Source organism: Cannabis sativa, unplaced genomic scaffold (genome assembly GCF_029168945.1).
Source record: "Cannabis sativa cultivar Pink pepper isolate KNU-18-1 unplaced genomic scaffold, ASM2916894v1 Contig2, whole genome shotgun sequence".
Classification (NCBI taxonomy): domain Eukaryota; kingdom Viridiplantae; phylum Streptophyta; class Magnoliopsida; order Rosales; family Cannabaceae; genus Cannabis; species Cannabis sativa.
In genome coordinates this window covers 561,094-572,449 of record NW_026870038.1, presented here as the reverse complement: position 1 = coordinate 572,449, position 11,356 = coordinate 561,094, and the positions used below count along the sequence as shown (strand labels likewise).

The 11,356-nt window shown below is 30.1% G+C and overlaps 2 protein-coding genes across 3 annotated transcripts; one reads left to right on the top strand and one right to left on the bottom strand.

Annotated features, from left to right (window-relative positions):
- Positions 1-3,381: 3,381 nt before the first annotated feature.
- Positions 3,382-7,450, top strand: LOC115715985 (polyadenylate-binding protein-interacting protein 12). Of its 2 annotated transcripts, none has more exons than XM_030644667.2 (11): positions 3,382-3,835; positions 3,946-4,620; positions 4,818-4,925; positions 5,019-5,063; positions 5,156-5,228; positions 5,306-5,418; positions 5,531-5,590; positions 5,686-5,724; positions 5,805-5,873; positions 6,764-6,825; positions 6,914-7,450. In XM_030644667.2, the coding sequence occupies exons 2-11, from the start codon at positions 4,042-4,044 to the stop codon at positions 6,969-6,971; spliced, it is 1,206 nt and encodes a 401-aa protein (XP_030500527.2). In that variant the 5' UTR covers positions 3,382-3,835; positions 3,946-4,041; the 3' UTR covers positions 6,972-7,450. The 2 variants fall into 2 exon arrangements, with proteins under 2 accessions (XP_030500527.2, XP_030500526.2); XM_030644666.2 differs by having other exon boundaries at positions 3,383-3,835; positions 5,677-5,724.
- A 58-nt stretch (positions 7,451-7,508) lies between these two features.
- Positions 7,509-9,231, bottom strand: LOC115715986 (probable RNA-binding protein ARP1). Its single transcript, XM_030644668.2, has 6 exons — positions 8,927-9,231; positions 8,696-8,837; positions 8,186-8,297; positions 8,022-8,055; positions 7,772-7,937; positions 7,509-7,699 (listed from the first exon to the last, which is right to left on the bottom strand). Exons 1-6 carry the CDS (start codon positions 9,149-9,151, stop codon positions 7,632-7,634), a joined length of 747 nt encoding a protein of 248 aa, XP_030500528.2. The 5' UTR covers positions 9,152-9,231; the 3' UTR covers positions 7,509-7,631.
- Between the last annotated feature and the right edge of the window lie 2,125 nt (positions 9,232-11,356).

Here is an 11,356-nt window from a genome sequence, read left to right as displayed (position 1 = left end):
GTAGTGTCTTGGTTTTTGGCAATGAGAACACATGGAATGCGATCGTTTATTTCTTGAGGTATGATTTGTTGTTGGCGTAGAATTAGGTAAAGTAACAAGGCTGGTGTTGCAGCAATAATTGGGGGAATAGTGCAATTTTTAAGTGCTTTTTGACGTTCTTGATGGATGATCATGGAGAAGACTTTGTTGAGAGGTGGATAGGGATTAATGAGAAGGATCTGACTGCAGAAACCATGATAACATTCATTGAGCCCTTTGAGAAATTGAAGAACCTGATAATACTTAAGATGATCTTGGCCCTATGCGACAGCAACACAAGTGCAAAGGATGAGAGGACGCAATTGATTGATCTCATCCCACGTTGCAATGAGTTTGGTGAAGTAAACACTAACAGAATTGTCACCTTAATGAAGATAAGTCAAGGTTTCATCGAGCTTAAAGATCCGTGGCCCATTGTCTTGATTAAAGCGATTGTTCAACTCATACCACATCTCGATAGCAGTGTCCAGGTACATGATGTTGCTTTTGATCTCAAGTGAGACCGAATGGAGTATCCAAAACATGACCGTCTAGTTATATCTAATCCAAGAACTAAGTAAGGGATCATTTAGAGGAGGTTAAGGTGATGTACCTTCAAAAAATGGAGTTTTGTTTCGTGTGCTAATGGAGAGTTTGAAATCACACTTTCATGGCTTAAACTTGTGATTTGTAAGAACAGGGGTTGTGAGTGCTAATCCTGGATGATTTGCTTTACTTAGGAAGTAGGGACTTCGAATGTCTTCATAAAATGGTCGATCAATCTGGGTTGGGCGAATGTTGTCATAAGTTGGTCGATCAATCTGGGTTGGGCGATGGTTCAAAGCTGTAAAGGTAACTTGATGATGAGTGTCAACATAAGTTTGAGATGGTGGAGGAGCAATCGGATCAGGGGCATTGATTAATGGATTTTCTTGATCAGTGGTGGTAGCTGAAGTTTTTGCTCTTATTCTCACCAAGATCGAGTTCTTGAAAAGCTTCGATCTTCAATAGTTTGCATCTATAGCATATTACAATTTAGAGAAAGTAAGACCTATGTATAGGATGATATTATAAAAGAATAAAATAAGTCTAACTGCCTAACCACCTAACTGTACAGTCCGTACTAACAGTTCTAACCAATTAAGAGATTTTAACTAACTTATTATTGTTAATACTATTAACTTTTGGCGGACTAAAATTCATTAACACATAAATCACATTAAAAATATCGTGTAGTATTTCTTTTAATTATTTTCATAGTTCTAAACTTCTCTTTAATATTAATTTTTAAAAAAATCATAAACATTTATTATATAATATTTCTTCAAACATTACCTTTAATAATTGTTGAATAAAATATGGGTGGAGAAATTCTTTTGCTACTCTATTTGTATTTTTATTTGTTTAAAAAGTTAGATAACCCAAAATCCAAATTGAATATGTTCTATTTTCTCATCTCATCTTTATCTTTTTGCCAAAAAAGAAAAACACTCTTTGTTTAGATAATTATTATTATATTATGTAAATATTCAAATGCAAAGACAAAGATTTTTTTATTTTTTTATTTTTTTATTTTTTGTGAGAAAAGAACGTACCATATGAAAATGCCCTTCTCAAGAAAAGAGAAAATAAAAATGAAATGGTGATGTCTGTGACTGCAATGGATAATGACAGCCGCTGTAACTTTATCACTTCGCGATTGTAAAACCCACCTCTTCTTACACGTGTCATTCCCATAGAAAGGGTGCAGATATGATCGATGTACACGGTCGCAGACAATCACTTCTCCTTTTTTGGACGACCTATGCTCATGTAAATGCCCTAAAATAAATAACCAAAATATTATTATAAAAAAAATGTTTTTTTTTTTGGTTTTATTTTTAATGTAAAAAAAAAGGGTTCCTAAATAGAAGATTCTTTTGGCCAGTTTGGCTGCTTCTCTTTTCTCTTTCAAAAAAAAAGAAAACATAAGTAAATAAAATAAATAAATAAATAAATAAATGATAGGTTTATTTTCTTTTTCATTATTTCTTGGTCCTCATATTTTATATTTAATTTTTAATAAATGGGTACTTCGTATTGTAGTTCTAGATATTTCCTTGAAATTTAAGTCCTACTCCATATTATTATTGCATGTGCTCAATCAAAAAACTATGACAAGTGTTCTTTTCAATTCAAGCCTCACAAAGAAAAATGTCATTCTCAATATAATAATTATTATAAAAGAATAACCAATATTTTTTTGTTTGTTGATATAAATATAGAATTTTTATTAATGTTGAAATTAGTAAAAAGATAAGATTATATCTTAACAACAATATCATTTTTGTTAAATACTCAGTTTCGAAAAAAATAAGACGCTTTAATAAGATTATGAGTAATTATATTAGCAGATCGTTTAAAAAAAAATAAAAAATAGTGTTATAATTAAATATTATTTTGAGTAAGTTTATAGTACATTCTTTAAATGAGTATTTTGGTAGATTTTTAATCTGTTTCGGTACCTACAATAATTTTTTAATTCATTTTTTTGCTTGGAAATTTTCAAAAAGTTTCTAATATTTTAGAATATCGAAAAATAATATTTACATATTTTGTTGTACACACGATTATTTTTTTTAATACATATAGTAAATAATTATTTAAATTTTATTTTCAGTAACGGTAGACTATTCAAATTTTTTTTAAAATTTACAAATATACTAAATAGCTACAACATACGCGATTATGAAAAAATTAAAATAAACAAGTTTCTAAATGCCGAAACAGAAAGGGTGTCTAATAAAATGAACCCTTAGGGTACCCCTACTAAAGAAATTTCTTATTACTTTTTTATGGGGATAGATAAATTGTTTTGACTATTTCTTCTAAAATTAATAAGCAATACAATGTGGTTATGCCATTTTCCTTTTGAGTATTTCATTTTGTTGACTATTATATAAATATATATTTAATAAAATAGAAGAAATTTGTTTAAGCAAAGAAAATATAGAAAAAATGGTATATCATCATTAAATTAAGAATTACCCATAGAAAAACAATTTCCCATTCGTAGAATGTAACTTTTCTTTCTCCATTTTTTTTTATATACATAAGCATATTATTATCCTTATGAAAATGACTCTTTGCAACATCATAATAATAATAATAATAATATAATTGTCATTACCTTTGTTTCTTTTTCTTCTTTAATAAAAAAGTTTACCTTTTCCTTTTTTGTGTGTGCCTTACAACACAATTTATTTATGTTTACATAATTTCAAAGCATGCTGAGTAAGGTAATAAATAAATTAATTAATAAAATTTTAAAAAAATAAAAAACTATGTAAATTAAACACCCAAAGAAAAAGGCTAAAATTGGAAGGTAAAGATAAAGTTGTTAAGAGGGTTTGTTTTGATGAGGTCTTCCATTTCTTTATACCAATTCATATACATATTATACACATATACACATATATATACATAACAAATATATGTATCATCATCATCATCAAACAACAACATCATCATTTTTGGTACGTTGTGTTGTGTTGTGAGATGAAAGAAGGTCCAAAAAGGCAGTACTAGTACAGCCCAAACACCCTCCTTCTCTCTCTCCTTCTTCATTGAATTCATCCTTAAATATTATATAAAAAATTGTCTCTTTCTCTTAGTGTTAATCAATAATTACCCCATTTTCCATTTCATATCGATTTTAAAGACTCGTTTTTTATCATTGGTTTTCCTTTTGAAATTGATTGTAGTACTAAAGAACCGATCTTTACTTGTTGTTCCTCAATGGGTTTGCTCTGAAATTTAGAAAGAAAAAAAGAGTCAGGTACGCATTCTTCAACCATAAATTTTTTCTTTTATGTTTTTGATAAATGAAAAAAAAAATAAAAATTGGTTTTTTATTTGCTTTGATCGTGTTTTTTTTATGTAAACTAGAGTTTTTCAGAGGAAATCTTTCGGAAAAGAACAAACTTTTTGATCAGAAAAGAATAAAGGGGGGTTTCAAGTTTGTGTCTTTTCTTTTCTCTGATCATGGCGGTTGCTGAGAATGCACAAAAGTTTGAGGACAACAACACTGTAGTATCTTCTGTCTCTAATGGGTCATCAAATGATGTTGAAAATCCAAAACCCAGAAATGATTCTTCAGGGGTTTTGAGTGTTGTTGCTGTTGTTGATTCTGCTGCTGCTGATGATGATGATGATCAGAATTCTCCTGTCAAGTTTCAAAGCCAAGAGAAAGTTGCTGCGAACCCAGCTGGTTTTTCAGTCCCAAAGACTCAAATTGCTCAGATGCAAAATGGGTTTGAGTCCAATGGGGTTGATAATAATAATAATAATAATCAACAACAACAACAGATGGTGATGGTTAACTCTGGTGGTGGTGGTGGGTATGGGATTGATCACAGTTCTAATGGTGATGAAAGCTATAAAAATGATATGAGAGATTTGGAGGATTTACTGTCTAAGCTTAATCCCATGGCTGAGGAGTTTGTTCCTCCTTCTCTTGCCAAAAATTCTGGATACCCTTTTGGTGCTGCGTTTGGTTATGCTGGAAATATTTTAATGCACATTAACAACTCTGCCAATGTAAATGGATTTCTTGCTAGGAAGGTATGTTTTGTTTTGCTTTTACAAATTATGTTTTCTTTTCTGTTTAATTTGGTCGTTTGTTTCCTGAGAAAATTGTATGACTAGAAAGTAGAATGATAATAACTTTGGTATGTTAGCTTAAGAGGTTTTGGTTCTCATTTCTCAGTGTTCAAAGTTGATAATATTCTAATGTTTTTGTTCACTGTTTGACTTAATAGAAGAATGGCTATACTCAGGGGAGAAGAAGGAATTATCACAAGTTGAGCCCGGCACAACGAGATGCAATGATTAGGAGGACTGTTTATGTATCAGACATTGATCAACAGGTTAGTTTTTTTCATTTCATTTGGCTTGTGGTTGGTTGTTACATTGTTAGATTTCTTTCCAACATGCTTTGGGATTATTTTGCATTGAATTAGGTAACCGAAGAGAATCTCGCCGCGCTCTTTCTTAATTGTGGACAGGTAACCTTTTCGGTTTTGCTGGCATTTACTTGTTTTGTAGATAATGATGGGATTATTTTGTCTGAATCTTTTGTCTTGTTACTCTCTTAAAGGTGGTTGATTGTCGTGTTTGCGGTGATCCAAACTCTATCCTTCGCTTTGCTTTTGTGGAATTCACAGATGAAGGTAATGTTAATTGAAGTGTTTAATCGATGCCCATTGCTGTGTTTTTCCGTTTTTAATGGCTTTTTATATGTTTGTAGATGGTGCAAGGGCTGCTTTGAGTCTTTCGGGAACCATGCTTGGGTATTACCCAGTGAGAGTGCTTCCTTCCAAAACGGCAATAGCTCCTGTTAACCCAACATTTTTGCCAAGGGTGAGATTGAGAACGCATAATTTGGCATGGCCTTAATATGATTGTAGAGTTTAGAATTATTTTGAATTCGTGTTTAACATCTGCTTCTTTGACTTTGCACTATGATTTTCAGTCGGATGATGAACGTGAAATGTGCTCTAGAACTATTTATTGTACAAATATTGACAAGAAGGTAGGACTTTAAATCACATTTCTGTTTTATGTTACAAGATGAAATTTTGTTCTATTTGGTTCTAATTCTTATGCTTTTCCGATTAGGTCACTCAGGCAGATGTGAAACTGTTCTTTGAGTCACTTTGTGGAGAGGTTTGTACCGTATTTTTGAGCAAAATTCGTTGCTTTCTTTTGTATTACGAAATATGCTCATGTTTTTCTTTTTCCTATAGGTTCAACGCTTGAGGCTGCTCGGGGACTATCACCATTCCACACGCATTGCTTTCGTTGAGTTCACAATGGTAACTATCGTTGAAAACTCATGCTGGTTCAACTCTCTTTTCTTATTTTAATTTTCTTTTGAAAATCTTTTCGTTGTATGTACATTAGGTCATGTTAAAGAATATTGAAAGTAATTACAAAGATCATGTTATTGAGATATCATCTAGAGTATTTATGATGCTAATTGCAATAATTGTCTTGATATGTCATGGCGGAAAAAACAGAAATTTTGCATGCTTTATTATTGATTACGTACGTGGTATTCGGGTAAGCGTTACAATTTTACTTTAGGAATTAATGACAATAGTTGCATTTTCTTTATTTTGTAATTTTATGCCAACTTATACTCCGAGTCATTTCTATTATATAGAATAAATTGTTCTTGTGCCTTTCAGAGGCGCCTTGTGTAGCTTATATGTATTTTTTATAGCTTATATCCCAACCCGAGATTTGAATCGGGTTTTATCCTTCAATAAATATGGCTTTGATCACGCCAATGAAAGCCATTCGTGGCTTATACGGTTCTGGGGTTTCTTAACTCATTTAGTTCACTTCTGTGCTTGTTGCTGAATATGTTTGATGAAGTTTTGTTGTCATGAAATATAATAATTACCATGTTGTTCGAATACCGATGAAAATTCTGAGTAGCATTTCATTGAAACAGATACATATGTATCTTCAAAATATATGTTTTTGTGGAAATAGTCTTGTAGATCCTATGAGATTTATTCAACTACATTGAATTCCTTGACCACTTTAACATCATCCCGATCGTGTATCTATCATTTAATTCCAGTTCTATATCTAACGTCCGAATGGATTCAAATGAATTTGTATTGGAAATCTTTGTTGATACCGATTATCACTAAATGTTATACCGTTTCTTAGTTTGTTATTTCGAATTTCGCAGGCTGAAAGTGCAATTGCAGCTCTTAACTGCAGTGGTGTGGTTCTTGGAACTCTGCCGATAAGGTTAGTTTAGTATAAAGCCAAGCCACCCTTCTCTTTTTAATTTTCGGTTTTGACCAAATTTGTGAGTAAATAATCCCAATATTTGCAGGGTAAGCCCGTCAAAGACGCCTGTTCGGCCCCGTGCTCCTCGTCCTCCATTGCACTGAAGTGACCCCCTACCCCTACTAGCCATGTTGTTCCCTTGGACTAATTTCCTGCTGATAGATATATTTACATATATACATACATAGATACACAATCTTTTAAGGTACTTGTGGTGTTTATCTCTATACTTTTTTCCTCTGAAGTGCTGCTACCCGGTATCGGTTGTTCTTTTTATGTATGGAGGAGGGGTTAAGGATAATTTATGGGGTTTCTATTTTGTTTTAGCATATATCATGTAGTAGATGATGATGATGATGATGATCAAGAGTTGGATGGGAATTTTGAGGTGCCGAAATCGTTTAATTTATTATGATCATGAAATTATTATCAGGAGGAGAATGGTACTACTGGTGATGACTGAGATAACTGTTTTTTCTTTCTTTCTTAACCGTTCGGGATGTTAACAACCCGAAAAAGAATTCTTATGAACAACCTTTTTTCATGTTATTATTGTCTATCTATATGTGTTTATACTTCTTAATGTGTTCTTCTTCTTCTTCTGCCCTTTTGCTATGTTATTATGGTAAAAAATTATGGTCTTTGCTATATAAAAATATAGATAGATATAACTCTAATACCCCACAAAACTTAATACATTGTGTTCTTTTGAGTTGGTTTTCATTCTTGCCATGAACCCTTTTACATATTTATATATAAGCAAATCAAGTGTGTTGAGAATGAGATGTAGTTCCAAGCAATGGTGAAGCAGCATTTACTGTTGTTGTTGCTCCTGCAAAGAATTGCAGTGTTAGTTATTCTTCTTCAAACCATGGAAGATTTTTAAGTGTGAAAAAAAGTTCACCTTGGGTGGTTTTGGGATTGATTGTTGAGAATGGTAACAATGGATATTGAAGATGATTTTGGTACCAAGTGAAGTAGAGTTCATTAGGGGACCCTATTACATATTGAGCTGGAAAATCTTGTAATTGCCCACTAACACCATAACTAGCATTGTTGTAATAATAATTCTTCACAAACAAACACAAATTCAAACACTTAATTCAAATGAAACTTAAAAAGAAAGAATGAATGAAAGTATAAAAATTACTGACCAGTGTATAAATGTCTTGCTGGTAATTTGGGTACCTGGTTTAGTGTTTAATGAAACCAAAGACTTAGAAATTAGTACAAGAAGAGTGTTTATTCATTTGCACCTATGCTTATTTTGGTACTAATACAATAATAAAAGAGGAAGTGAATTATATAAGAATATTACCCATAAGCTCCATAAGGGTATGCATAAGGTTGGCAGTTATATGTTGAGACACCTAAAGAATTAGAAGCTGGTCTTGCCACACCCATTGTTGATGATTTCACCTTCCATAACCCTAAAAATCCTTAATCATGTTTAGTGAATATACCATACACAAAAAGTGTAATCATATTTTTGTAATTAGTTGTGTTTAGTCTAATTTAATCTATCATATAACATATGCAAGGTTGACCCTGAGATTGGGTGAACTTTAAGAGAATAAAAATTATTAAGCCATTTATTTAAAATACATGTGGTATTTTTAAAAATGAGCCCTTCGGTGGTTGGGTAAGTCGAGCCTAATTCACTTTAGTTCAGGTTCAGTTTACATATGTATAATGTTAAATAAGTGATTTGTATTGTGCACACAAACTAACATAATGTTGTTTAATTGGTCAACAACCTAAAAAAGTTATTGCTCGATGTTTTTAAAAAGATATCTAAAAAGACCATAAAATCGAGATTCATACTAACCGCGTTGAGCATTGTTTGTAGGATTTTTGTGATGATGATGAGGACCAAAGGCAGCAAGGTTACAATTAGCTCTTCTTCCATCAATGACAGGGTAAGGATTCTCACAAGCTTTTATAGCTGAATTTGGATCCTTAAATGTCACCTAATAATTAACAACAACAACAATACATATTCAAATTTTTCTAATATATATTAATGTTAAAAAAAAGAGAAAGATAAAAAAGAAATTACAAAGCCATAGCCTTTGGATCTTTGAGTGTGTTTATCAGAAATAACAACAGCTTCAACAATGTGACCAAACTGATCAAAATAGGCTTTCATGGAGTCTGTTTGAGTTGCCCAAGCCAACCCTCCTACAAATATCTTTCTATATCTTGTGTCACCTTCTTCTACATCTACTTCTGATGATGAACCCACCACCATTTCCTTCATTTTTCTTTCTCTATACATATACATATAAAAATATATATATTTGTAGAGGTTTTGATCAAAACAACAAAAAGGGTAATAATAAAGAGAAGAAGATGAAGAAATGAGTGAAACCAAATCAAGTATTTTGTTTAGTATATAAGTAATAATAATAATAGTACTTCAATTTTAATAGTAACGTTTGGCATTAGATTCCACAATAAAAGATACCTTCAACGATGAAAATAATAATAATAATAATAATAATTACTAGATATATTATTATGGTTTTGGTAGGATTTGATTATGAAAGCTATTAAAATTAAATAAAATAAAAAATTAGATCAAATGTGGTAGTGAAATATTATTATTATTATGGTTAATAATGAGTGGGTAAATATTATTTTGGACCCTATGTTTTGTAAAAATTACTAATTGGATATTTTATTTTGTAAAATGATAAATTGGACTGTATTTTCTAAAATAGTACTAAAAATACCTTGAATTAATTTTTTTTGTCAAAATAAAGCTTAATAATAACATGATATTGAGGTGTTATGACAAAATTATTTACGTTTTCTACATCTGTTCGTGTTAAAAATTGAGTTCAAAGTCTTATTTGTACTATTTTAGAAAATACATAGTCTTTTTTGTCATTTAACAAAGAGAAATATTAAAGGGCACCCATAGTACCTAGCACCCTTGTGAAATGTAATATTGCTATTGGTGCAATTCAATATCAGACCCCACTTATTTTATTTTAATAAATATTATAGCGAATCGCTAACTAATTATAAGTTGATACTTCATTGTGGTGCTAAACACCATAGTTTTCTTCTAGCGTTACTCTTTAACAAAATAGAGAGTCCAATCGATAATTTTTGTAATGTATATGGTCTAAAATGGTATTAACCTATGAGAATTGCTAAAACGTACCATTGGTGCTAAGCACCCTCCTCGATGTCATATTACTATTGATATAATTATGTATTGATTCTCATATAACTTAAGAAAATAACTTTTAAAAAATATCGCTAACCAATCGTGAAATGCTCATTAACCTATAATGGGTCCAAAAGATAATAGAGTGCATTGGTTTATTCAACTCTCTGTCTTCTTCTTAATTTCATAATTTACTTTTTTTTAATGATTTAAAGGAAGAAACGTTACAATGTTACAATTATTTTAGAAACTGTCATTTCCATTTGATTTAAATGTTTTTTTTCTTTAGCTTGGAAATATCAATAAATACAAATGAAAATATATTATGTTTTTAACTTATTAGGTGATATATCGTGTGTTTAGTTTAGTGTGAACGACATGCCGTATATTTAGTGCTATTAATTAATATAAATTTGTCTTTTCGTTTGAGTTTGTAATTAATTAATCATTTTAATAATACTGTGGGTAACTCATAAATATCCGTTTTATCTTTGACTAACCATGTTTTAGATTTAAAACAAGTGGTTTTAAAACGACACACCGTTTTTACTTTATTTACAAAACTGGTTTGCACTCAAAAAAAAAAAAAATTATAAAATATTCCACTTTTTTATTATTTTATTTTGTGAAAATAAATAATTTTAGTTTATACTCATATTTTTTTTTTATCATTCCTTTTCTTTCTTTTCACATTATAAAAAAATTACAGATAAATATATTTTCTAATATTGAGACAATAAAATTAAAATAAAATATATATAATACTTTTAGAAGAAAAACAAAAAATATGTATTATTTTTTTTAAAATGTGAAAACATCATAACAAAATTATTGAGAAATTAATACACGTATACACAAAAGGAAAATTATAAAAATTAATCATAATTAATTTTTTAATATTAGGGTGCATAATACATAATTGGCACGCGTGATGTTGTTTAGGCCATTTTTTATGTATAATTTATACAGCTCTTTGAGATTTTTTTTAATAAACCGATAAAAGATTAAAATAATAAAGATATATTTTACACAAAAAATGTAACGTTTTCTTTCATTTTAAAAAATTTATTATCTATTTTAAGGACATGCAAAAATATCCTAATAAAACTTTAATATCAATTTACTATTGAATAAAAATTAAAATGATTATTGGCAAATTCTATGTATAATATTAAATTATTATTTTGAAAAACTCTATGTAACACTAGCAAAAATCACACTTATCTCAAAGGTGGCTGTTGAGTGAAGCAATTCCATTAAGTTGATAATAAATTCATATTTATTTGTAATCTTTATTAGTTCAACGTATTT

Excerpts from the sequence above, each read along its gene's own strand:
- LOC115715985 (XM_030644666.2), top strand. The coding sequence starts at position 4,042 with ATGGCGGTTGCTGAGAATGCACAAAAGTTTGAGGACAACAACACTGTA. Across the intron at positions 4,621-4,817 it reads ATGGATTTCTTGCTAGGAAG|AAGAATGGCTATACTCAGGG; the intron begins GTATGTTTTGTT and ends TTGACTTAATAG. Across the intron at positions 5,064-5,155 it reads TCTTTCTTAATTGTGGACAG|GTGGTTGATTGTCGTGTTTG; the intron begins GTAACCTTTTCG and ends ACTCTCTTAAAG.
- LOC115715986 (XM_030644668.2), bottom strand. The coding sequence starts at position 9,151 with ATGTATATGTATAGAGAAAGAAAAATGAAGGAAATGGTGGTGGGTTCA. Across the intron at positions 8,298-8,695 it reads TACAAACAATGCTCAACGCG|GGTTATGGAAGGTGAAATCA; the intron begins GTTAGTATGAAT and ends AAGGATTTTTAG. Across the intron at positions 8,056-8,185 it reads TACCCTTATGGAGCTTATGG|GTACCCAAATTACCAGCAAG; the intron begins GTAATATTCTTA and ends ACACTAAACCAG.